This window comes from Amblyomma americanum, chromosome 1, assembly GCF_052857255.1.
Source record: "Amblyomma americanum isolate KBUSLIRL-KWMA chromosome 1, ASM5285725v1, whole genome shotgun sequence".
Taxonomy (NCBI): Eukaryota; Metazoa; Arthropoda; class Arachnida; order Ixodida; family Ixodidae; genus Amblyomma; species Amblyomma americanum.
Genome location: NC_135497.1, coordinates 220180775 through 220204841, shown reverse-complemented (window position 1 = coordinate 220204841; position 24067 = coordinate 220180775). Strand labels below are relative to the sequence as shown.

Below are 24067 nucleotides of genomic sequence, written 5' to 3'. Positions count from 1 at the left end.
ACGGAGGTAGCCTAAAATCGGCGAAGAGGAAACTACGCATAGGGAAAAACCAGATGTATGCGTTAAGGGACAAGGAGGGCAATGGCATTAGCAATATGGACAAGATAGTTAAGGTAGCCGAAGAGTTCTACACAAATCTATACACTAACCAATGTAATTAGAACGTTAATAATTGAGATAGCAGCGCACAGCAATGCGTCATCCCGCCAGTAACGAAAGAGGAAATAAAGAAAGCCTTAGGGGCAATGCAAAAGGGAAAAGCAGCTGGTGAGGATCAGGTAACAGCAGATATGTTGAAAGACTGAGGGGAGATTCTGCTAGAAAAACTAGCCACGCTGTATACCCAATGCCTTATGATCTCGACCGTACAAAAAGCTTGGAAGAACTCAGATATAATCTTAATTCCGAGGAAAGGACACGCCAAGGACTTGAAAAATTACAGACCGATCAGCTTACTGTCCGTTGCCTATAAGGTATTTACTAAGGTAATCGCTAATAGAGTCGGGGCAACCTTAGACTTTAATCAACCAAATGATCAGGCAGGCTTTCATAAAGGATATTCCCCAATCTATCGTATTCACACTATCAATCAGATGATAGAGAATTGCGCAGAATATAACCAGCCCCTATATATAGCCGTCATTGATTACGAGAAAGCATTTGACTCAGTGGAAACATCAGCAGTCATACAGGTTTTGCGGAATCAGGGTGTAGATGAGCCTTATGTCAAAATACTGTAAGATATATATATATATATATATATATATATATTAAGGAAACCAACAGTCGCCGAAAACCCAGGTGCATAGGATAATTTTTTCTATTTTTTTAAATTTCTAGTACCAATCAATTTCCTTTAAAGAAAATTACTTATAAAGCAGCAGAAAAAACAACCATGCCGCCTGTGGGATCCGAACCCACGACCTCCGAATATCGCGTCCGGTGCTCTTACCAACTGAGCTACGGGTTCAGCTTAAGTTAAGGACAGCACAGCGAGTCATGGAGAGGAAAATGATAGGTGGGGGAGGGAACAAACGCGGGTTAATGACATCCTAGTCGAAATCAAGAGGAAGAAATGGGCTTGGGCTGGGCATGTGATGCGAAGGCAAGACAACCGCTGGTCCTTAAGGGTAACGGAGTGGATTCCAGAAGGCAAGCTTAGCAGGGGGCGGCAGAAGATTAGGTGGGAGGATGAGATTAGGAAGTTTGCGGGCATAGGGTTGGCGCAGCTGGCTAAGGACCGGGTTAATTGGAGAGACATGGGAGAGGCCTTTGCCCAGCAGTGGGTGTAGTCAGGCTGATGATGATGATGATGATGAGTGAATGTGTGCCTTTCATATATTAACTCTTCCGAACCGGATGTCGCCGCGCTTACGCTACGTATATGCTGGCCTAGCAGGGCTAGGCCGTCATCAATTTTTTTTCCAAATTAGCGGCTTCCAAGGTGAGGGCAGCGGCCCATACATGAGCGCGGCCCTTACTCGAGTGTACGCGGCATCATTTGGCCTCATTCTGAGAAAAATTCTCTGGGAGTGACTAGATAACGTTGCGGCTCGTTCAAAGGTGTCTGTGTGCTGTGGCGTATCGACGGGGAGGTTGGAGGCTTCAAATTATCTGAAACAGAGATTTAAAGGTGGGTTAAATGACCTGAGATAATATAGCTAATGCGCTGTTTTTCTTATACCTATTTTCTAGCTAATATTTCATGTGGCAGCATCTACTTGACGACATAGCCTTAAAGGAGTAAGAGATTTCCTGCAGGTCCTGCGCGGGTACAGTATAGTATACTCTAAGGTGGAGCTTTACCTTCGAACCGTCTGTCTACTTAATCATCGCGTACGTCTTACACTGCACCACTTTCTCAAAGCAAATAAGTTGCAGTAGAAGAGCGAAGCGTTACTGCGCCGTTAAGTCGTTTATGTTAGTTAGCTGTGCTCTGAAATTCTTGGTCAAATAAATGGCAACGTCATAAATGTCTAGTTTCAGGTTACAACGACCATCAATTCATGATTAAGCCTCAGCAGGTGATTTGCCGCTGTTTTCACTCATGCTTCTTGCCATGACAGAGGGGCCACCGTGCCGGTCTTCGCTGTACAGTAGAAGGTAATCTTTAGAGCGCAATGACTGTTCTGTTACTTTCTTTAATATAGAGAAGCAACGTGCCCCCCCCCCCCCCTCCGCACTCTGCACACTGCACAACAGACATCCCAGATAGCGTTGTTGGTGCCGTCAGCAGCATTAGCGAATATATCTGTAGCTTGCCTGCCAGCACTTTTAACGGATGTTTCACAGGGCGCCTGCGTTTTGATAAGATGCTTCAAATCCATATATGACTATGCGCGGCGCTGGAAAATACTGTCGACGCTGTTATGCGCATTTGCTGCTAACACAACGACACTGGAACGGTGGACAGTATGTGCCGTATTTAGATTAGAGGAAGGCCTTATTTAGCGTGACCTATTGCTGGCCTGTTTGGCTGCGATCTAATTGAAACGCAGCAGCGAGAAATTTCATACTGCAGTGATATTTTTTGTGTTCTCGCTCTTGTGTTCTCGCTCTTGTTTTCTTCAATACATTCACCACTCGTCACATGCGGCGGTCGTGGGTTCGCTACCGCCCAGCTGTCTGCTTCGATGCACAAACAATACTCATCTCGTGCTACATATAAGCAATGAAATTTCGTTGAACATACCTTGTGTTCAGATATTTTTGTCTTATTCTTGGCTTGGCCCGTATAAAAAACTGCTTTTTTTTGCATGAGCCCTCGACCGTGGTATGATGACGATCGGCACAACCATGATACATAACCACCATCAGCACAGGCTCCACGCAGTGCAGTTATTGATAGCGCCGGATATTTAGCGATGCATTGAAAAGGACGCGGTAAAATTGGTGTAATTGATGCAAATAAAATGTAATTAAACTTTGTTATCATCTTGTTAGACTCCAACGGCTACAATTCTGCAGTGCCGCAAGAAAGATAGCCTATCAGATAAGATGGCACCGGCAGTCCTCCGAGGAACGTATACGGACGAAGCTGCAAGTTTCGTGGACTAGGTCGAAAGGTTCCCGACAAAGGCGTTGCATTTCGGTGTTCCGGAATATGTGAAATAGGGGTGAACAGAGGAAGCCAAGCGAAAGCCCCTCTGGAGAGAAAGAAAGAAAACTCGTGAGTCTGGTGCAGCTACCAAAAGCAAAGGGAAGTCGCACAGCGCCGAGTCGCGTCGTAGAAGGACAGGGGAAAGGACGGAGTGCTGCTGCAAAAGCAAAACAAAACAGATGTCAAGCGGGAAAAGCGCAGGCGATGCGATTCGGACGCCGGGTGACCCTTCAGTAGAGATTTTGAGACAAGAGGTATTAGAAGTCGTCGATGTTATGCGTAGCTGGAGGGAAGACTGAGAAGGAGAACGAGAAGGAGAAGCTTTACTGAGGGTTCAGATGTGATGTTTGCTCCGTCCATGTGGAGCTCTCCATTTCAGGGCTCCAGTGGCATTCGCTGAAACGTGGGCTCTTTTCAAAGTGGCCTGAAAAATCGCGGTCACCAATTTCAAACTTGACTGACTAATGTTCTGCTAACGCACATCAGCCATAAAAAATCCACCAGCCAAGCTAACAGTTTGGAATTGTGCTGAAATCAGCCGCTGATGAAAAAATAGTTGTCCCCAGAGAAACAGAATCAAATGATGTGCGTTAGTATTTTGCGGCAGCGGTAGACAATGGCTACCGAAAATGAACATTAATTCTTTTTTTTTTGCAAACGTTGATCGCAGATTAAAAAAAAAGGGGTTGCAGTTGGCACGATCCGCTATCTGGAAATCTACAAAAACTGTACAATGGACAATCAGTATACTTATCAGCTTTGCAGCTTTCTGAGCGCAAGTGACCTCTACTCTTTCCAACTTTCACCTATACCCTCATCCCCCTTTCTGTACCTATGCCTTGTGGCGCACTTGCCTAATTAAAAAAAAATCGTTCAAGAGACCACGCGTGTTGAGCCCTCGATTCTAGAGAGGAAAAGACCCTTAATTCTCTTCATCATGCTCATTCAAATCAGCTAAGAAGGTCCACTGTAATTTTGTGCTTCATGAACGCCCCAAACAGGTCATGTCCGCATGCCGCTGTTGAAAGTTTTAGGCAAGAAACTGCCGGCCAATCCTCTGGTCTCGGTGGCCGAATGCCTTCTTAAGAAACTGAGGAATGAGAATAATGCTGTTGATCCCGCAGTCACGCAATGTGCAACTTAAGAACTAGAGTCAATGCAAAAGTGCTTTTTTCAGCCCCATACGCGCTGTCGAAACTCTGTTAAGTCAATTAGGCCCCCGCTAGCGCTGTACCTCACTGTGAAAACAAGCATTAGAACTTATTCGCACCTCGTGCGAAAGGAGCTGCATATCAAACGCCCCTGACATATGGCAAACGCTACGTGGGCCAGACGAGAAGGTGTCTCAATGACAAGCTTCGTGAATGTAAGTGCAACGTTGAACGCATGCGCGAGTCATCTTCCGTTGCATTACAGGGACGGTGAGTGTGTGCCACGTTTTGGAGACTGTCGTCTTCAGGAAAAATCGTACTCAGTTAACATGTGAGATCTTTGAGACAGACAACATGGCAAAAAATATGAATGCTTGTGTTATAGTTATTTATCGTATCACTTCCACAAGAAGAGGTGGACAATAAAATTATCGGCTAGTGGTTCCTATGTAACCTTTGGTATTGATTATAAGACGCATCTGACCAAATGAAAACCAACTAGCCTAGCGAACGTCTTTCCAGAATTACATTTTTTTTTGTACATTGGGCCCTTGCCGATGTTCCATCCTTGGTCCATATTCCGTCATGTCTCTTATGGATGGGTCAGAATTATTTGAACGGTTTTCATGCGTCGCCATCCAACCGCCAAAAGAGTTGGTTCGTCGCGTAAATTTTTTTTTTCGTTCGGTCTGCCGCAACATCTTGTAAGACAACGAATGCAGTTCAGTGCCAGGATGATTTTTCCCTGCATTGAAATTCTTATAGCGCTTGAGTTCTTGTTTCTGCAGCGACCATAAATCAGTGACCTGTACACGGTCGATGTACACATACAATCGGTCCAGTGCGCGACGACTAAGCTACGTGTTTGCCTGATTGGCCGGCCGTCATGTTTCGCACGAGCTAAACAGTAGCCACGCAATCTGGCGGCCTCACATTCCTAAGCCCACTTGCGCCAACCGTGAACTTGAGGCGTAGACAGCGTGAAGTTGCTTATCCTATCAGGTTGTCACATGACGATACGGGAAAGCTTTCGAGTCTTTTTATTGACACCCCGCCCCATTCCCTGCTTTTTGGCCAACAACTTCTCCACAGCCTTCTTCATTTTCGCCTTTGCGTCTTCTAATCACTCGCGCGTCGGCATCTTTGTACGAACTGCGGCGGCCTCACAACTTTTCCTTGGTTGTGCCGAATGGAGCAAAGGGAGAAGTAGCCCGCTGCGTAATCTATGGGAACAAAATAAAACAAGAAAGCGGGAAGGTGACACGGCTCCTACGCTTCTCATCCCCAGTTCGTCTCGAATATGCAATCAGGGAGAGAACTAAACAAAAAGAGTACAGCAGCAGATAAAAAGAACCAACTTTCTGGTGAGCTGTCTAACATGCAGCCCGACATAGGATCTGGCGCATTGTACGCAACTTGGCGCCGGCCAGTCTACGGGCTGACACCGAGCTTCCTTGTACGTCCTAAAGACGCGAATAAGTGGGGGGAGGCCGAGCGCGGAAGCGTGTAGTCGAAATTGATCCGCTGCGCTCAGGCTGCGGCGAAAACGCATCGCAAATAGCCTCGGGCCACCGTCAGCGAGCGTGTTGATGGAGTCCATCAAATCAATGTCGCCCACTCAAGCTTGTTTTGCACCCGCCATTTTATTTCATTCTACCCTGCTGCGCTCGTGCACGCGTCGAGTCCGAAAAAAAGAGAGGTGGCCAGATCGACTCTTTCGGGCGCAACGCACTCTTCCCTTCTCCTTCTGGTCGACGTCATTGCCACCCCGTGGAACCTATCCTCTCTGCTGTTTCGACAGCGCAGTGAGAACAGTTGCAGCCGGAGTACGCCCAGCTCTCGAGCATTGCGACTGTCTTGGCCGATGGCAGTGCACTCGCACGAATGGCTCTCCGCGGGCCGCTCCTTATGCACAGCGGGGGCGTGTGACGACAGAGTATAAATATCTAGAAGACGGATAATTTTGCAGAAGTAGGTCACATTGGTTGCGCATGTAGGTCATACATTTTGAACACTGTTGGGGAAAAGCAGAATTTCGCACTTGTAGAGGCGGCAAAAAAAAAACAACAACAACTTGAGATGCGGGAATAGTATTCCCTTGTTCTGTTACCACTGGCTAGAGTTTCTGACTGCACGGGTGCAACTGTACTTCTTTCAAGAACAAATGAAAGTTACAAAAAGATTCCGGGATGAAAAAGATTACCAAGACGGCGCGCTGGAAAGGCGCCGCGGCGAACTGAGGACTGCCGACTGCATACTTAGTTGCTCCATACCCAGTTCGCTCGCAGTGCGGGTTTGGCGTTCAGTGAGCAGCAGGCTGACACTTAAATTCATAGTATCTGCGGTGGTTGCTAGGTTATTGTAAAAAAATTTATTTTTATTTCTTCTTGGAGAAACTGCAGTCCCACTAATATTTTTTTTTCATTAGAGCCCACCTCGACACTCCCGCCAGGCCCTCACTGTCGCACCTTGGCAATCCCGCGACTCGTTATCCGGGCGCACTGAAGGGTGCATGAATCGGAAGGGCGGCTTTCGATTCGGCGTCACTTCCTCTTTATCGCTGGCACGACATCGGTGGGGCGCCCTGCGCGGCACGCTTCACAGGCAGCCACGACGAAAGGCTCTCTGACAACGCGTATGCTCTTTGAGGAAGACTGCTGCGAGTTCTGCTCGGCTGATATACACACTTCTTTTCCCGTCCTGTCGTACGCCGGCCACCGCGCACTATGCGGACGTCTCCTGCGGGACCTGCTATATATGGTGCGCAGTTTGCGGCCGACAACCGCTGGCGCATGCGCCGCCCACACTTCTCCTTTGTCAGTCGAGACCCTTTCGCGCTTGTCTGGCCGCAGCATACATCGGTGCGGTCGGCTCTGCGCGCGCACAGCCGAGCGATGTGTTACTCTCCGTTTAATAGGGCTTCGCGGACGAGGAAAATGGGCTGCGCTTTAAAATGCGCGTACACACACAACACGTCGACAGATTACACGGGGGCGCTGCGTGGCGTGCCTGTCGAGGGGCCCGGCACTCGCTCCGCGAACTCTCGGTGCGCTCGTGCGGCGCGCCACTTTTCGATTGATTGATTGCGGTCAGCCTTGCGTTTTGACTGGCGCCCGCTCTTTCGGCCTACCGCAGGTGAACGGCTTCAGCCTCGGAGCGAAGTTTCTTTTTTACGAAAGCGCGCTTCCCCTCCGGGACCACGCCGTTTGTCTTTTTAATTCACCCCCCTCCGTTCTACCATTATTCGCTCGGTCCCGCGTGCACCTCAAGCACTCCGAGGCCTGTCAGCTACCCTGGCCTGTGCGCTCTATGTCTTAAGTACGAATTAAACGGCAAGCCGCTCCCATTCCAGCGCTGTCTCTTTCTCTCCGTTCTGAGACGTTCTACGTTTGTGCGTCGAATTTCTCTTCCTTTGAGCCGAGCCGCGCGCTGCCTCGGGTCTTCCTGTGCAGCCCGCGCGTCAATCCTTCGCTTGTTTTTCGCCTCCTCCGCCGTAACTCAAACGGCACAGATTGCCGCTGCAGGGCTTCCGGTGCTGTCAGTCTCAGAGCTCGTCCTCTCCACCTCGGCCTGCAGGTGGACTGTTTTTGATGCCCCGCGAAACAATCAACCGCAGAACGAGTGTACCGCAGGGCATCTCCATCGAATCATCCGCGCTCGTGACCTGCGAGCACGGGCTTGACCTAAACCCCATCCGGGCTGCTTTCCTGACCGCTCTTTGCCCCTTAATTCCTTTCTCCACGCTGTGATTCCATCTGTCCTAACTCAGTCAAAGCCGGAGGCGCTCGGAGACAGCGGCGGCTCATCAGGTTTCCCGGGACTGTCAGAGGAAAAATGCGTCAACGAAACAAAAATACGAAATTAAAGGCCTGCAGAACAGAGGGAACGAGCATGGAGGGGCGGCGCACTGCTGCAGGGGCGGAAAAAAAACGTCGCAAAATGGGACCGGTCGAGTGCACGTCTTAGTGAGCTTATTATGGTGGCGGCCCTCTTTGACAGGATTATGGCCTCGCTCCCCCCCCCCCCCCCCCTCGCTTTGCATTACAGTTCTTACAGACGGTGCAACTGGCACCGCGGTCGTCTCCGCGTTACCACCCATGTCTACGAGCCGACCGCGTTGCATGCACAGCGGTGAGCTTGAGGCGAAATTTGAACCGACGGCGGCGCATTAGCGAATCGATAGCTCACCGCATTATCTCGCCGTGCTCTCGGCCGCCTAACATCCTCGTCTCAGCGCTGTCGGTGGCGCTTCTTTAAAGCGTCGGTCAAACGCCTACACCGCATGATACTGAGCGGCGCGTTGCGAGGCCTTGCAGCGTCCGCATCAAAGGCACAGGAGCTTCATTTTTTTGTGCATCCTTGTGTGTGCGTTCGTATGTGCGCCCGTGATAGCCACAGGTTGCCACTCCTCCACACGAGCGGAGTTCTTGCTGCCGCCTATAAAGAAAGAACGCGCGGATATTTTAATAACGCGAACTTCCTCGGAAGTCTGGCGTCGTCAGACTTTGATACACGCTACGAACCGTCCCGTTCAATTTTGGGACGCGGCGAAGCGTCGCAGGGCAGCTACCGCCAGCTGCTTCTCTTCAATTGCTTCCAGCTTTAGAACCCGGGAATCTTACGCCGGGAAGCGGGATCGGAAGTATTTTTTGTTACAAAGAATATTTCGTCATAAAAGCAAGGTCAAAGAAGTGCGCACGTATATGCAGTCTAATACCCCTGTCACACGGACACAGTAAAGGTACTTTGAACTAATTCTCCATTACTCTAAGGACGAACGCGCGCTGCCACACGGACGCGCCAAAGGACACCTAGCTCAAAGGAGCTTCGAAACAAGGCAGCTCGAGTTCGTCCTTTGAGGCTTCAAGGGAGTACTCTCTCTCCCAGCGAGTTAACAGCATAAATAAATTGAGAAAAGAAACGTTCAATTTAAATTTTATAAATTCACTTCATAAGATTAGTGGCGTTTTAAAATATAAAATCATTTGTTTTGTGGCAGTCTCACCACGCCATACTCTCGTTCCAGATATACGAGCGTCACGGTAGCCACGGCTCAGTGTGGCCAGCACTGTGATGTTATGCTCTGTACTTGGAAAATCATGTCATTATTGCAGTTAAAATTGCGTTGCTTTAACATAATACGGTTATAAAACTAATTTACTAAAAAAATGCGACATTTCTGTATTTACATCTACAGTGAGGTTTGCAATTTTAATAACGCTTTTCGCCGATGAGGGCGCTAAAAACTTCTTGCGAAGGTCGTTCCGCGACCGTGTAGCACGGACGAACTCCCTTGAAGTAGTGCTCCTTTGGGAGCGTAAAGGAGCATTAGTTCAAAGTGCCTTTAGAGTGCCCGTGTGACCGGGGTATAAGAGGCATACGCAGAGAGAAAGAGAGAGAGAGAGAGAACTTACTCTGGTAAGCAAAAAAAGGATGAGTCGGTTTCCGGAAGCCAGATGGAGGACTTGGGCTGGTATGTTGCAGCTAAAGCGTCGCACTTGAGCAGACTACTTAGGAAAAAAAGGTCACGTTGTCCCAGGACACTAGACATTTCCATACGTCGTACGGCGTGGCGCCTCTAGAGAGTGCAGGTGCATTTACATAACTAACTCGTAGGAACCCCACATGTTTATTCGAAAAGGGAAACGTTGGATTCGTGAGGATTCACCCTACCCTTGTGCGCTTGGAGTCGTGTTCAGAAGGAGTTATTCGGGAATTCAGCCTCGGTTGTTGGCTGCAATATACGAATGCCCCGGAGAATAAAGTGGAAATAGTATAAGATAGGTAAAACTGGAAGATGTTTTCAAAGCCTAGTAGCTTAGGGTCCGTGCCGCACGAATAGCTTTTTCGTTAACCCATGATCTGCATGAGAGTCTAGGAACGTAGTTCGAAGTAACCCGTGTATCTGGGCTGAGAAAAGCTATCAATATCTGTGTCCGTATAATGTCCCATGGCACATGCTGTAGAGTTCTTTGAATGAAAACAGCAGCCTTAAGAAGGCCTACACATCTCAAACTCTATACTAACCTTCCCTGAGCCACACCCCTTCCCCTCTTTCCAAGAAAGAAATGAAAGAAGAAAAATTGTTTTGGGTCCACTCTGAACAAAACGATCGGATTTGTTAACGCAAAGGGCAGTTATGCACCGTGTGAGCACTCATGGAGACAGCCAACGAACTGACTTTGCCCAATACAAAGCGCAATGAAATGTCGGGCGACGATAACTGAAATACTGGTCATGAGTTTTGTTTTTTCCTTTTCGCCTCGAGATATAGCCAACACCCTTACCTTCTCTCTGTGCGCATTAGTACGGAAGAGCTAGCCAGCGCACCGGAAAGCACTCCTGACCTTTCTGACCGGGGCTTCGCTGATATGTTGGGCAAAGAGTGGTAATCCCTGCCTACGCCGGACATAGCTGCATTATTAAGCGCCTTCTCTCTGTTCAGGACAAAACTTTATCTGTTTTTCAAGGAAGATTTTTTGTACGTATATATTGTGCAGCAGAGGATTTAAGCCCAGCGCTCTTTTATTTATTCAGATAGGAAGGGGAAAACAGGAGAAAGAAAAGGCTCCGATGAAAATTCAGTAGCCCGCTTCAGAACTGCTGCGAACGCTCGGACAACGTAAAATTTGCGTTTTTGCAACTGCAAATTCTGAGATGCGTACTGGGAAGAAAGCCATTCGGTTACAGCTTGACTGGGGCTTGGCATCCGATGCAGTACAGCAGCAGTTTCGACGTTTACTAAACAAGATTAATGTTCTAAATACCAGCTCTGAGTGACCAGTGCCAAAATATAAGTTTTCTGGTTTATAACAGCTTTGTTACCGGTAAAATTGACTGATTTGCTATCACGTGACGCTGACCTATCTGTCTAGCCTGACTTAGTATTGCCCTTCAGTGTCCCTTTAAGAGTAAACCTGCTATGTAGCGCAGACAGTGGTCTCGACGCAGAGTACAGAGCGATGTGCCGTACAATGCGGATGCTGCTGCCAGTGACCCAGCGAGTACACTTCTCCTAGGCCGTTTGTGTAAGCTGCTCTTTGCAGTCATGTTTAGCGCGTAACGTTGGCTTGAAAAGGGGGGACGCTGTTTTCAGTGGGAGAGCTGGAGAAAGGAAGGTCGGGATGACGTACAGGGGCTACCTTTAATTCGCATCTTTCAAGTATACTCGACACTTGAGAACAGTTGCTCTCCAGATGTGCAAGGTGCGGCAGCGAATCACGGAATTTTCGCCATGCTCTTGCGCCTCCATTCCTCCAGTGGTCTTCTATTAGTACCCACCGCACATATGTTCACGTTTTGTCGGCTACCTCCAAAACTGAAGGCCTCGGGAAGGTTAGCTGTGGCCGCATTCACCCCTGGATGGATACTGCGATAGTCAGCGTTCGATGCTCTCTCAACCTTTCCCACTCGCTATGGTGAATGATACTGTAGGGAAATTTTCCTCTTGTATAACTGCGTTCTGAAACGATCTGACCTATATATTCAAGAAGTCGGGCGCTGCCTTTCCACTTGTCACAAGGCGTTTAATTATTTAGTTAATATCTTGCCTTTTGAGATCGCATTTTCCCACTAAACTGCTTCTGCACTGCAGGGTGCTCCCGCTGAGTGCTCTATCCATCTTTCCAACCTACGCTGTTTTTCCTGTACTTAGTACTTACTGGATACTCTTCCAGTTATTCTTCCCGAGAGTGAATCAACATCATGAGTAGGGCCTCCAGCTGCCCAATCTCTTTTTGCTATTATCTCTCAGGCGTCCTCTGAGACAGAATTTTCTTTCAGCTCCGCTTACCTGAGAAGGTGACGAAGCAGCGTCTCCCTGTGCTGCTTCATTTGTAATTTTGCATAATTTTGCTATGCGCGCCCAATGCAACCTTCCGGCCACCCTTTGGCTCGCCCCTGGTGCGGACTGAACTTCACTCTTCAACTACACAAGCGCTTTACTGACCTCTTTCTGATGCTGTTACCCTCTTCCCTACGCCGTGTTTAAATTCATACTTGTTTTACCCACGAAGTGTTCGTTTTTCATTGTGGCCGCGTTTGTCCTGTATTTTGTTTTGATAAGCTTTTCAGCATTGATGGCCTGCCAGCCCCACTGAGCAGTGCTACGCTCTCACTTCCCACTTGGCAGGTGCAGGCCCTGCCTGTGAGCTAGAATAAAGTGAACGCAAAGCAGGTATGGAATGGTATGGGAAAGCGGTTTACGTCCCACTGCCACATGTGGGCTATGACGGACGCTGTATGGAGGGCTGCAGATTATTTCGATCATGTGGGGTTCTTTAACGCGGCCTGACGTCGCATAGCAAGGTGGCTTCTTTTCCACTTCGCTGCCATCGAATCGCGACCGCCGCAACCGGGCTTCAATCCTGCGAAACTGGTCTGATCAACAGAACGTCACACCCACTAAGCTTCCGCAGGATGTTCCAGGCGAAAAACAAATGTCTGGTCGGAAGTAACGTGTGCCACCAGGGGAACGGAAGAGAAATGATCTTGTTTTCCGGGTACAGTTTTTGATAGAATAAGCTTGCGTGTATACGTAAGCGGACAAGTGAAGGGAAAAGAGCTGCTCGTTATGACAACGTAGTATGACATACGTTATGACATACATTACATTATGACAAGACGTTATGACATACGCCGGCGCATATGTTCGCAACGTTCCGTCGATGAGAACTCTTTGGTTTGTCAGTGAAGGCGAGATTTTTCATGACATGCCGAACACCCGCAGTTCGACGCTTGATAGGCGACGGGAGCTGAACCGCGCGTGTTCATATTATTACCAGCTTCACAGACTTCTCCCTACGCATTCCGCAATATTAGCTGCCTAACTCCAGAAGCTTTTATCTTTTACTTTTTTACCTCTCATGGTATCACATCCACGATTGACATCGAGATAAGATTGTGAAGGGATAAAAGTACAAGAAACAGGCGAACTTTTTTATGTGTATGCAGGCCGCACGTATCAGTGTGTGTGCCTTTCTAATTGCAGCCGCGGTGATTGGGGACGCATACGTGTACGCGTACACACAAAAAAGGGACCCACGCAAAATAAAGACAAACCTGAACAGCTCGTTACTAATTGCGAGCTCTCAGCACCACCGTCACAGTCTGTATGCGATTTGTTTCGCAACGGTGCAGAAAGAAAAAAGCAGCAGTAGGCGCGTCCTGGGCACGCGTGTAGAGATAGCTATGTATAGAGAGAGAACGATGCGCTGAGCGCGCGCAGTGGAAATGTGCTGCTAAATGCTACGTGCGGGAGTATCAAAGCGCGTCGCCCAAGGCGGCGTCCGCGTGCGCAGTGCGCACTGCCTTTTGCCGGAGCGGAAGCAATGCGGTGGAAACTACTCATATTTTAACTGGAGCTCCCCAGGGAGCTTCGGGACCTCACTTAAAGGAAACAACTCGGAAAGCAACGCGCACAAGCGCTTCCTTAATCCGCGACTGGCATTAGCCACAGCAGCTCTGTGTTCGTTCTAGCGAGCCTATGAGAGGGAGGTGTGACGATACTTTGAAGCCGTAGACGCGGCTGGGAGCCACCAGCACGGTGAGTTAGCGGATGTCAGATGCACTGCAGTACTCCTGTAGGGACTCACGATTCATTGGGCGCTGTAGCAAACGTGCGGAATAATGCGTTTCGTGCGGCGCTCGAGCATACTTGCAGGCGAGTAGACGTAGCTGGGGCGAAGTTTCCGTATCTAATTATTTATTCACCCCTTCAATGGTATTTTCTTTTATTTCTTTCTTTTTCGTGCCGCACTCTGGCTGTAAAGAAGATCGCTTTAGGCAAGACGTGTTTTTATTATTTTTTTCGGCTCACCATTAGGAGGAAACTGCAAACGAGACCCCTCTATTACCTCGACAGAGACTATATCGGTCAACTGCCCGGGGTGACAGAGTGGCTTCCAAGAGAGGGGTGACGTGGCCAGGGGCGGCAAAGCATCAGGTGGGCGGTTCAGATTAGGAAATATGCTGGGGTAAGACTGTCGCAGCTGGCGCAGGTCGGGGCTATTTGCAGCTCTTTGGAGAGGTTTTTGGCCGGCAGTGGGCGTCGCATGGCTAATAATGACGGTGATTATGATGACTAATGAGACCACTAATTATTGTAACCCATTACTACTGCCCACCTTTTCATCAGCGGGTTGCAAAAAGTAAGTCGTTCATAAGTGAAGCCACCGTCTGCAGGTCCGCAGTAGTTTTTTTTACCAAGGGAAACAGATGTGCGAATTGGCACTTATAGATATATACGCTTTATACCCCTGTCACACGGACACCACGAAGGCCTTTGAGAATAAGGTCCTTATATTCATATGCGTAAGGAGTGCAGCTACACGGCACAAATTTTGCGTCTTTTCCGCTAAGGGCCTTGGAGGCGAAGGCGCCCGACCGAGACCTTTGGAGACCGAAGGCGCAGCCTTCGAGAACCAGCGATCGCAGTGCCATCCAACGTCAAAAACTAAAAGAAATACGAAAATAGATGTAGCCAACAATGTTTCAAAAGATCTTTTAACGATACGAAAGTGTGTCTGGCTTTGCTTTCTATACGGCTGTTTAAATGTTATGCCCAGATTTCAAGGCAGTGAAAGTGTTGCAGCAACACCGAGCGTCCCTGGTGGCCAAGGCAATGCACAATACCTGCTGCTGATGATGAGGGTAGCTGTTGCAGTTCTTTTAAGGAAGCAAAAAAATTTAAAAAATTGTCTGAGTTCAACGAATGAACAGGATTCCCCACAGGAACACCGACTTCAGCCGCCTCGAGCACAGCAGCGGGTGCTAAGCCTTGACGACTGTTTCACCTTTGAGCTGCACCGTGTACCTGCGTCGCTGCTCCTATAAGCTTCGTTCCTTTGGTGAAAAGAGGTGCCTTTGCTGGAAAGGCCTTCAAGGAATGCCATGTGACAGAGGTATTACAGAAGCCTGGGCAGCACCATTTCTGGTCTCCTGACCTTTTCAGCCGTCGCCGACCTTCGGGCCTTCCGGTTCCAATGGCTGTCGGTGCGCTGGCGCCCGGCTGCAAAGCGTTGTTCCGGCTCTCGCTGTGGATAGCAAGCTGTCGGACTGCACAAAAACTTCGTGTGAATGCGCACAGCATGCTTTGGTGTTGCTAAATGCTTGGTTCAACCACCTGCATTATTCGTCCACTTCTGACTGCCAGCGTCGCCTCTAATCGGCTCTAATCTGTCCACAAGGGGTCAGCCGTATGCGAGTTTTGTGCTTAATTTTTAAATCAGTTGCAGCTTCTAACGGTCTTTGTGGACCACCAGATTCATTAACTTAACAGATTACAAGCGGAGTATTGTCTGTAAGCTTACTTTCCAGGGCTTAGTGTTTTTGCGGAAAGGGGGGGGGGGATATATGTACATACTTTTTAAGGATGCTCCCGCTTAGCAGTGTGTGCAGCGTTCACAGCTGTAACGTGAACACGTGTGTGATCACCTGATGATTCCCAGGCTTCCGAAGGAAGGCTGTGCAAGTTGCTCAGACGGGTTCAAGCGTTCAGTGGCGTTCGGCTGTGCTCTGGCGAAAGTAAGGCTTAAAACTGCACCTGAATTTAGGATCCGTAGATACACTGACGTATGTTGGACCTGTAGACATGCCATTTTTTTTTCATCTTTCCTAAGCAAACCCTAGAAGTCGTTAAGAAATCAAAATGCTGACACTACCTTCGAAGCAACTGAGCGCTTTGCGGGTGCGGTTTATTTTCTCAGTGCGAGTAGTGGTGCCGTTCAGATGTGCAGCTGGATACATGTCTTTGTTTTTGATTGCACACTTTAAGACACGCTTTGTTCGCTGCCGCGTTCAAGGCGCCCTTCGTCTTGGCGCTCCGGGCACCTCCACGTGCCAAACACAACCAGAGAATGGGGAAAGGAGGAAGATTGCCCAACTATACGCGCCCCCTAATCCCTGGATCCTTCACTAGTAGCAACTACTGACGTTAGAACACGCGAGCACAAAGCGAAGCAATTGAGCAAGAAATCCCCTTCTGTGAAAGAACATCACAGGCCTATCACAGTACCGGTGACAACGTCTTGACTGTCCCCGCATGGCAGTAACAGACCGCCGACTAGGTCGGCCGGAGTCTCCCTTAGTGCCGACTAGATGGCTTTCATTGCATCTTTCCAGGGCTTCCTTCTCTGTCTTCATTGACCCTTGGCACGTGCTGACGTTCGCGCCGTCGCGCTGCACGATAGGTAATCCCGATCGTCAATGCTCGTAGCGTTGCGAGTAGAAACGGCGGGCGATAAGCGTTGTGATCCCCTTGGGTGCTTTGTAAATCTCTAGAATTGCAGTACGTGAGATCTGCCTGCAGCTTTGCATTGCTGCACTGTCGGTGTGGTACCCAGCTCCGCAAGACTGCGAGCTGTTCTGTGCATTTCCTCTTCGTTAAGTGCAGCTAGGGCCACAGTACACTGCATCACTGAAAAAGACGCAAACTCTGAATGGGCCCTAATGTCGCCGGCACCGAATACCAGGGATGTTTCCACCGATGGCTTTGAACCAACGCGTAAAGAAGGGCGTTTTCCTTTCGCAAGCCTGACAATGACGCAAAGAGAGTAGCGGCAGACCAGGCGAGAAGAACGACGAATCCGATCGCTTCCACTACTTTTATCGTGGGTGCTCTCTTTCTCTCGAACAATTGTGCACGCGCAAGCACTTGCGAAGACCGTTTCGAAGTGTTGTTATCTTCTCGGTCTTCCAGAGTAAAAAGACCATAGTTTACTTTAGCTCGTTGGCTCCGGTTCAAATAAGCCAGTTTTTTATAAGCATGCAGGAGAGCAAAACGTGGTTTATCTCGTTGTCTGTCCATCATATCTCTCAATCGCGTCAGTAAATTGTGCATATATACACGACACAGTCACTTTCGTTGAAAATACATGTAGTTCTTTTTTTGCGTATACCGACATTAGGTCATGCAATGACAAATCAACTTTAATGGATAGAGCTAATGGGCGAGGAATGTTGCTTCGTGCTCGTTTCCATGTGACCTCTCGGTTCTTACCCCGAAAAGATATCGTTCTGCACATTTTAAAATAAAAAAATAGCTGCCTTGGCCACCGCTGTGGCTCAAGTGGATTTGACCTTTTGCTACCTAACATGATGTCACGGTTTCGACCTAGGCCGCGGCGGCCACATTTCACTAAAGACGATGAGCAATCACGCTCGACATCTAAGATTCCGGTGCACATAAAGGAACCAAGAGTGGCCAAAAATAATTAAAAAGAGTGAGAAAGCGGCATTGACAAGCCTCATAGCCGCTTTGCAGGGTTTTCTACGTTAAAATTCGTTATAAATTATTAAAACATTCCCTCTCAATATCAGTCTTTACACTGATGCAGACCCAGAGGAATTGACAGATGTTGGTTTCTATAGTGGAAATGAATCTATGCAGATCTTTCTACTTAGCAGCTAGATAAAACAACTTGACCTCGGAGGATGTGACAGTCTGCAAGTATTTCCTGGATTTAAATTCCTCTGTCTTCACATAATTGGGAATTAAATGACTGGTGCTAATATCTCGGCTATTCAAAAAGGCGTGCAAGATCGCCATTATTGATATCAAGAGAAAATTTCGCGCTCCCTACGACTCAAACTCTGACGTTCACAACCCTTAATAAACGTTCGCATTGCAACTGTGCAGTGGTGGACTCCTCCGGCAAGATCCCGAACGGCGTGATGGCCGGCACGGCAGCCTCATTCGGCCACTTCGATCAATGCCTGGACATCACCGTGGATGGGGATGCCTTCCACGGAAAGTTCTGCAACTTGGAGCTCTGGCTCAAGGACCTACCTAGGCCCAGTCCCAACGCCGCTGACGTCATCGAGGACAGCGAATCGGTGAGGCCAATGTTGGCGTGAGGATAAACGTTGCAAAGACTTAACCAGGTTGCCTTGTTCACGTGCTAATCAAATGCTGCACTGACTTGTCGAAGGCCAACTTTCATTTCTTGCTCCGTAATATTTCCTGCGTTTTTGCAAAGTACGCACTTGAATGCGTAGTACAGATGTGAGCCGCGACTTGTATACTTATGCGAACAAATAACTTGCTCTGGGGATGTTGTTTCAAAACCTGGCATTATGCAACGCTTCTTACGTAACGCGAGGCAAGAGGTATAAAAACATAACCATTTAAATATTGAGGGTATAAAACTACAGCAGTATTATCGGTGCGCGTATAGAGCAAGAATGGGTATTTATTTCGCCATAGTAAAATACCGTAAGATTAATTATTCATGTTTTAAACAGCAGGAAACACACGAGATATTATCATACGCATGGCGCAGAACGTTAAGGAACAACTCTAATAGCTTACTTTTTTTACCTGCTGTTTATTCTGGATGTGCTTCCCACACTGTTAACAAAACACGGAAAATCTGAAATATTTGTGGACAGATGGCATGTTAGCACCCCTCTGCATCTGTCAGCGTTCTGCCTACTGTCCGCTGACATGGCATGCCCAGATATGCCCTGCCGTTAAAAATGCTTCATCTGTGCGTGGACTGCGTGTCAATACATTCAAAGGATGGGCTTTGTGCCAGCTTCTATTTGTTGGACCACGCACTCATTCACTTTGGTGCAATGCGCTTCTTCAGGCACTGTGCAGGAGGCTTTGAGGGTCGACAGATCGACCACTGGCGTGCTGCTGGTGGCTGTCAGCAAACATTGAAAGGAGTGAAAGTAAAGGAGCAATGGCGCATTCGATAGAGGCTATGGCTGAAGCAAAATGTTAATTTTTTGTGGTGTCAACATGGAAAGTAACTTCATTTCGCGGTGTAACAGGTGCTGACCTTCTTCTACGATAATGGTTACTGGCTCCAACTGTTTCCCGCAAGGCTGGGCGTCTGCATACCGTCCACCTGCAGCCGCGAGGATCTGCAGAAGATGGCTGCCAAGGGTAAGCAAGAAGCTGCGAAAGGAACAACAAAGAAATGGGTCACTTTCACTGGTGTCATGCTTATCGACAGTCAACTCCTTCCGCAACCTTCTTTAGCTCCATAATTTCTTATTTACTCCAAATGTACAGCTCTCGATACGGCTATAAACGCTACTGTAGTCGGATACAATTAAGGAAGTTAAGAGCACATAAACTCGGTAGTCACTGCATTGTGTTGTCATGAAAACATCAGACAAATAAAATCACTTCTACGCGCAGCAGAGAACCCACAATCACGCGCGAAAATTGGCGAGCAGTATTTATCATGCTCGCACGCGCCTCCATCGCTCGCTCCTGCGTATATCAATTCAGGGATGGCTATTGGTTAGCTTCTTTCAGACGACAGGCAGCTACCATGGACGCGGCCGCGTTGCTCCGGGAGGGGGGGGGGGGGTGGAATCAGGGAGCTCTGCCCTTGGAGGTGAGGCCGGCGGAAAAGCGCCGACGTTACAGCGTGCAAAAAGTGACGAGAGGAGACTGAGTGGTGCGCAGACGCTGAAATTCAAATTATGAGTACAGATAACCCAGCTTCTACAATACCCATTAAAAAAAATTCATCCTGGGCAATATTCCTGAAGCGGTGTGTTTTAACATCCCAGGCATACTGCAACTTTATTAGGGTCCGTTTCAGAGCAACTTTAAGTCTGTAGTGATGCTTCGCCCACATTTAGGACCGCCGCACAGAATTCTTCCACGACAAAAAAACTAGGCCGTTGTTGAAACTTTCTTGTTACTTAAACAAGAAGCTAATCACAAGAAAAAAATATAAGCCATAGAATTTTGATGCTTGGAAAAGTTGATTTCGCTTACTATTGTGATTGGCCAGCGGAGTAATACAGTACGCCGCGGACTGTAGCACAGGGTTAGCAACTGCTGCTCTTTTTTTTTGGTTGTATCCTACTGAAGTGGATGTCCGTATTTGCCGAGGCACACGGTGGACCACATGGTATTGCGCGCCTCATAGAAGTATATTTAAGTTTGCGCAGCTTTCATTCTAGCTGGAGTCGCACTTTAGGTTCTCGAGCTTCGCGTCTTGGCGTTCTAAATTATTGGCTCAATTTTGTGATTTAAGTGTTGCATACGATTGAAGTTAGTGTCTATTCATTATATAAAAATTCAACTGAAACTGAAAGAAAAATAAAATGAAATAAAGATGAATAAACGAAGCAGTTGCCACCGTTTGAATAATTGTGTTTTGGAAATAAAACTGCAATGCATAGCAAAGCCTTCCAGCTGTTAGAAACCAGCATAGAGGTGACCATTCTCATTTAGAGGCGTATCAGTTTGTCCTATGCACTCCTTTTGCACCCGACAACATGTGGATAGAAAGTAAGCTGAGGCCTCCTCTGGTCCCCGTTATGTTTTTCAGAGCACTGCACTTTACAGTGCGGCTGACATAAAAGTCACTAGCTATCCTTCCTCTATGCCACATGAAAATCCAGCACGCAAAAAAAAAAGAAATTGAGCGGTTTGAGTCTTACTTTCTACTAGGAACGCACGCCCGGAAGTGGACCACCACCGTTCCCACTTCGAGCCGTTGATCAATTCGCTCTCACCCTACCATATGCTAGCCGTCCCGGTAAGCTCAGTTGGTAGAGTGACTGGCCCGGTGAAGAGGTGGTCCCGGGTTGGAAGTACGGACCGGGACGAATTTGTCTTCGACAACGAAGTTTCTGTAGAAGCTGTATAGATTTCCTTTGTAGAAGTGCAGCTGCGCTTGGGTGAATCCTAATGAGTCATTTCTCCCTTATTACATGCCCAGAAGTCACGCTTCACATTTTTCTAATCGCAGAAATGACCTAAGACACCGTCAGCGAGCATTTGACTACTCTGTGTTTCGGTTTCTAGAGCAATTTTTGCGCCATTAGATATTATCGCTGTTGTGCCTCACTCGCGCGATGCGCGTGCAGCATCGCAGGAACTCCAGATGTCGGCGAACGTGACGTCGTGCCAGGTCAAGGAGCCCATAGCCTTTTCCAAGGAGCAGCTGGTCGTCCTGTGAGTGCGCGGACGCCCTACTCCGCACTGCTTATTCTTTGCGTGCCTCCACTAATTCCTCTCACTCGTATGCCACTTCTTCGCCTCGTGATCTGCATGCTGCGCCAGGTTCGAGAAATTCGATATTCTAGGCTAGCATCGGTGTGCAGCTTCTGCGTATGATGTTGCGCTGCACTTTGAACTGGCAAGAGATGGAACGGGAATTACGTGCGCAGATCTGCGGAAGTCGGTCGCGAACTTATGATTCCAGCTAGCCTTCCTTACTGTTATAATACAGAGGCGACGTTGCCGCGAATAATGACGCAAGAGTTGCTGAGTACATTGAAGGGCACGGAGGATTTTGATCTTACACACAAACAGAAAGTTGGCTGGTCGAGCTACGCGCTCCACGGCGACCGAAAAGTGAGGATTTGAGATATTAAGGAACGCGCGCTTTACTGTGCATGAATAAAATAAGAGAATTTACCATATCTCAAAAGTGATTCAGAAGGGGCGCGCTAATTTGCTAAGTAAGAAAAGTTCTATAAAGAGCGCACCGCGCAAGCTATGGACGTCCGGAGCTTTTCAATTTCATTTATGCGCTGACGCCGCGCCTTTCACAACCTGACGTCGCATTACAACTAATCTCTATGTCGTCGTTGACATCAGCGTGCACATTTGCAAGAACGCACGCCCACGATTGTGAGCATATTTTATGGTTTATGGGCGTTTAACGTTCCGAAGTGACTCAGGCTATGAAGGACGCCGTAGTGAGAGGCTCCGGAAATTTCAACCACCAGGGGTTCTTTAACGTGCACTGACGTCGCACAGTACACGAGCCTCTAAAATTTCCCCTCCATCGAAATTCGACCGCCGCGGCCGGGATCGAACCCGCGTCTTTCGGGTCAGCACCCGATCGCCATAACCACTGAGCCACCGCGGCGGTGATGGTGAGCATAGTGCTAACATTTGCTTTGTGTATATATAACGTCTGCTACAAATATTTTGTTGCCGAATCAGTCTTACCACTCGGATTTTCTCAGAGCTAAGTGCGATCGCTGCGCATGATGCTACAGTACACATATTTTTGCCGTATATGCTTACTTCCGGAGCAGTGCGTAAATGGTCGCGGGATGATGGATCCAGGGTCCATTTTTCTGCGTCGTCCCTCCCTTTTTTTAATCTATCTATCCATAGAAAACCTGTTTTGCGCGCAAGAGTTCCGCAGAAGCAATTGTATCGAACAGCCTCCCAATGTGCCCTTTTTCGAGACCAAGCGACGGAGGAAATAACTATCGGCAACGCGTTTCGTCTTTTGCAGCGGCATCCTGGGCGTTGTCCTGCTGCTGACTGTTGTTGGCACTGCACTCGACGCCCTCTGCAAGCAAGACGTCAAGCACACGTCCACTTTCGGCGGCAAGTGCATTTCCATGACGCGCAGTATCGTGTGATATGACGCGGAACGCTCTGTCTGTGCCTGTGACATCCCGAAGGTCGCTCGATCACGCGGTCACTTTTTTCCTTTGCACTGCGTGCTCTTGGAAGAAAGAATAGAGAAAGAAAGTAAAGAAGGAGGCGACGTAACAGGATGCGGGCAAGCGTGCCCGTGGTATAGGCCTGCTGTTGCAAGGCGGTGACATCGTGCATGCGGATTTGATTCATGACTAGCTATCAAAAGGGACTATGCAAACAAAATGCAACCGCTGCGAACACAGAAGTCGATGTGAGAGAATTTTTTGAAGGTCACGTTATTTTAGCTGTGGTAAAGCTAAACCCGAGAAAGGACTCTGCTGCGGCGTTTCTCGTTGCTTGCAGAGCGCCTTTCTGACGTAATCGCAGTTCCGGCTTAAGCGACAGCTTGCGTGCCGCTAGCTACTCTAAATGAAGACCCAACACAGAATTTGTTGAGTTATGCATGCGGCATGCTGGGCATTGTCATCTACTATCGTTTCATGAATGTGTGGTTGTTCATGAGTGTCGATCATTACACGACGACAGCGAGGTGGCTGCGTGAAGGAATAGGGATGGTGTGACTAAAAACAGTCTTCTGGCCTCCGGCCTGCTGAAAACTCTTTTTGTACTCCGAAGGAACCGAGTGGACAAGTGCATATCTATTGCTAGAAAAGCTGTTTTTTTTAGCATTATCATTGCCTCAAGGCAGAAAAGGAATGACTGTATGAATGAAAAAAGCTTGACCTCTTCGTAAGAGACTTCAAGTGAGAGAGGATTAGGCAGAACTTGTCCCGCTCAGCTAACCTATTCGTCAAGCTAAGATGTAACCTATGGAGGAATATAGATATCAATATTTTTTCTCCCGAACTAGTGCCGCCTCCTTCGAGAAGTGCTTTTCAAAGACATTTGAAGTAGCATGAATAACAAAGGCAGCAATGCGACGCGATAAATTTTGTCTGTATTCGCTCGGTGTAAAAGGCTGTCAAGACCCGCTCCTTGTCCGTCACTGTATTCACCGTGCCGGTGACACGTGCAGGTCGGCTAGCGGTGAGCCTGGCGAGCTTCTCTCTGGTGCGCAACACGCGGGCGCTCTTCTTCCGCTCGGAGCACGCAGCCGGACCCCTGGAGGCCCTCAACGGCATCCGCGTCGTCTCCTGCTTTTGGATCGTGCTGGGACACATCTACTTCCTCACCGACCTCTCCACCTACATCCGCTTCAGTGAGCCTCGCTACGGCAGCACCCAATTTCGTGCTGCCTCGACGCATCGTCGATGCAGATTTCTTTTAGTCCTGTCTTACTCTATATCTGCATGCATCGTCGCTCAGAAGACCTTAGCAACGTTTCGGCTTGCCGTTACAGTGTAGAACTTCCGTCGGGCGATAGCTTCACGCGTGCTCTGCGCTCATACGTAGTTGTAGTTTCACGCAGGTGCGGCAGTGCGGTAAGCTTAAGCGCTC

General features: G+C 48.4%; 1 protein-coding gene across 1 annotated transcript in view; it reads left to right on the top strand.

Moving 5' to 3' along the window:
- LOC144114645 (nose resistant to fluoxetine protein 6-like) overlaps positions 1 to 24067 on the top strand; it is a 73882-nt gene that overhangs the window by 21662 nt on the left and 28153 nt on the right. Inside the window, exons 2-6 of the mRNA XM_077648513.1 lie at positions 17888 to 18084; positions 19027 to 19141; positions 21091 to 21178; positions 22479 to 22573; positions 23646 to 23828. Coding sequence (XP_077504639.1) covers positions 17888 to 18084; positions 19027 to 19141; positions 21091 to 21178; positions 22479 to 22573; positions 23646 to 23828 — 678 coding nt within the window. The remainder of the gene's footprint in view (positions 1 to 17887; positions 18085 to 19026; positions 19142 to 21090; positions 21179 to 22478; positions 22574 to 23645; positions 23829 to 24067) is intronic.